Below are 2,696 nucleotides of genomic sequence, written 5' to 3'. Positions count from 1 at the left end.
CCCAGTTCAATTCAAGCCAACAAACACTTACTGAGAATTTATTAGGAGCCTTCTAACTGTTGTCCATGATCCTGCTCTCACACCGGGGCAGACCACTTTTCACAGATAGCCCGAGTGACATGTAAAGACGTCAGTTAAAAGCATGTTGATCACCTGCTTTAAATCTCAAAATCTCCCCAGTCCTTCTCCTCACCTGACAGGTCTTCCATAATGCTGTGACCACTTGAGTTCCAACCTCGTGTCATCCTACTTTCATATCACACAGTACGTTCCAACTACACTGGTCTTCCTGCTCCTTGAATACACCTTCCTCATCTCTGCCTTGGTTCAGGAGGCTTGAGAGTCATGGATGTTAACAGAAGAGTGTTTTAAGAAGGAGGGCACAAACAACTGTGTTGAGAGTTATTAGAGTTTGAGAAAGTTGGTTAATCAGTCACACACAAACCTTGGGAACATGGAAGTCATTTGAGCCTCTGACAACAGCAGTTTCTCTGGTGGGAGTGGAAGCTTCATTGTAGTGGGTTGCGGAGAGAAAAGGAGGTGAGGAAGAGAAGGATGTCATTGGGGGTAATTCTTTTTTTTTTTTTTTAAGTTGTGTATTCATCCCTTTTTTTTTTTTAAGATTTTATTTATTTATTTGACAGACAGAGGTCACAAGTAGACGGAGAGGCAGGCAGAGAGAGAGGGGAAAGCAGGCTCCCCACTGAGCAGAGAGCCCGACGCAGGGCTCGATCCCAGGACCCCGAGATCATGACCTGAGCTGAAGGCAGAGGCTTAACCCACTGAGCCACCCAGGTGCCCCAAGGGTAACTCTTCTGAGGTGCTTTGCTATGAAGGAGAACAGAGAAATGGGGCCATTGTTGGGGGGGGGGATGTGGTAAAGGGCAAGTTGTTATTTTATTTATTATAGATGGTAGATAATATAGCATGCTTCTTTGATGATGGGCTGCAGTGGTGGAGAATCTCTGAAATGCAGGGGAGAAGTAGTTGTTCAGGACAAAATCTTCTAGAAGGGGGAATGGGTGAAGGAGACTTTGTGTACAATATACCATGCAGAACAGAAGTCTCCTTCAGTAACAAGTCGGAGGTCAGGGAGCATTGACAGAGATAGGCGCAAGCTGCCAGATTTGTTTTGGGAAGACATTGGAATTCTTTTCTGATGGCTTTTATTTTCCCAAAGAAGCATGAGGCAAAGTCAACAATCACAAGGGAAGGGACAGGAAGGAGTTGGTTGCTGGACATTCAAGCAGAATGAAAAAGGAATGAAATCATTTTACGGAAAAGTGGAAGAATGAACTAAATAAGGTAGCAGGATTTTCCAGAAAAGTTGACTGAGATTTGTGCTTGTGAATTTGAAGAGGAAAGAAGAATGTATTCCTCCTGGTGACATTCCGCAGCTGAGAGCAAGCCTGGAGTAGCCTGAGTGAGATCTGGGTTTGGATCCTGACTTTGTTTCTCACTAGCTATTGGATTTGGGGGAAAAGGACTTAATATTATCAACATTAGTTCATATATATATATATATATATATATATGGGAATATATATATATATAATGGGAATATATATAAATACTGGAAATATAATTTCTTTTATTATTTACATTCAGAGTGACTGAAATTAGTACTAAGAAAACTTAACTCTGGCATTTACTTTCTTTTTCTTTTTTTTTTGACTATTATAAAAATTTATTTAACAAAAAATTTCAATATGAAAATGCACATGACCTGATTTTTATATTGTAGTGAAACAGGTCCTATGGAGAGGGGAAATGTGGAAGCAGTTGATCCTTCTGATGAACACATCCATTGTTTATACTCGTTCTAAGGCTTCTAACATGATGATATGATCTCCTTGTACTACCACCGTTCCAGTATTTTTCTGCTGCCCACGAGTTACCATCTCCACACATTCATCTATCACAAGATTCATAAACGGATCGAACCCCCACAATATTCCTTGAACATGTCTGCCACCATTTAATTTCAATGATAATTTCTGGTCCATACATTTTTTCAACTTGGGAGGGTGAGCTTTGCTCCTGGTGTCTACTCGGCTAGCATTTACTTTTCCTAATGAATGCTAACTGTTGGTATCTCAAGGGAGTTGGGGTGGGTCATTCTGGGAGGGCACTGAAAAACAAGGGTCTTGTTCCCTTGCCTTTTGCACACTAGAGATTGTGGAACTGACATTTTACCAGATGTACAGAGGACTTAGGGAGATCTTAGGCTATAGGGTGGTCAGGGGTTTTTTCAGTGTTAAAGAGCAGAAGTAAACAGTAAGTTTCTTAGAAAATAAAAAAATAATCCAGTGCTTGACTACTAGCTCCACTACGAAAATGACATGCCTACTTGACTTCCTTTTGAATTCTGGCTATGTTGGCTCTCTATCCACATTCCATCTAATTCTTTTCCCCAGAAGAGCTAGAGAAAGATGTAAATTTGTGGGAGGAGATCCTATGGTAGTGCACTTAAAAGCAAGAGAATTCAGGGGCACCTGGGTGGCTCAGTCAGTGAAACTTCCACTTTTTTTTTTTTTTAATATTTTATTTACTCATTTAACAGAGAGGGAGAGTACAAACAGGGAACGCAGCAGGCAGAGTGGGAGGGAGAAGCAGGCTCCCCGCTGAGCCAGGAGCCAGATGTGGGACCCAATCCCAGGACCCCAGAATCACAACCTGAGCCGAAGGCTGCGGCT

At 41.8% G+C, this 2,696-nt stretch overlaps 1 protein-coding gene across 1 annotated transcript; it reads right to left on the bottom strand.

Annotated features, from left to right (window-relative positions):
- Positions 1–1,794: 1,794 nt before the first annotated feature.
- On the bottom strand, positions 1,795–2,053 carry LOC116868983 (small nuclear ribonucleoprotein G-like). The gene has a single exon (XM_032859833.1). The coding sequence runs from the start codon at positions 2,004–2,006 to the stop codon at positions 1,812–1,814; it is 195 nt and encodes a 64-aa protein (XP_032715724.1). The 5' UTR covers positions 2,007–2,053; the 3' UTR covers positions 1,795–1,811.
- Between the last annotated feature and the right edge of the window lie 643 nt (positions 2,054–2,696).

Source organism: Lontra canadensis, unplaced genomic scaffold (genome assembly GCF_010015895.1).
Source record: "Lontra canadensis isolate GAN:19392208 unplaced genomic scaffold, GSC_riverotter_1.0 scaffold17, whole genome shotgun sequence".
Classification (NCBI taxonomy): Eukaryota; Metazoa; Chordata; class Mammalia; order Carnivora; family Mustelidae; genus Lontra; species Lontra canadensis.
Note: the sequence above shows the minus strand (reverse complement) of the source record. Positions and strands in the feature narration are given on the sequence as shown.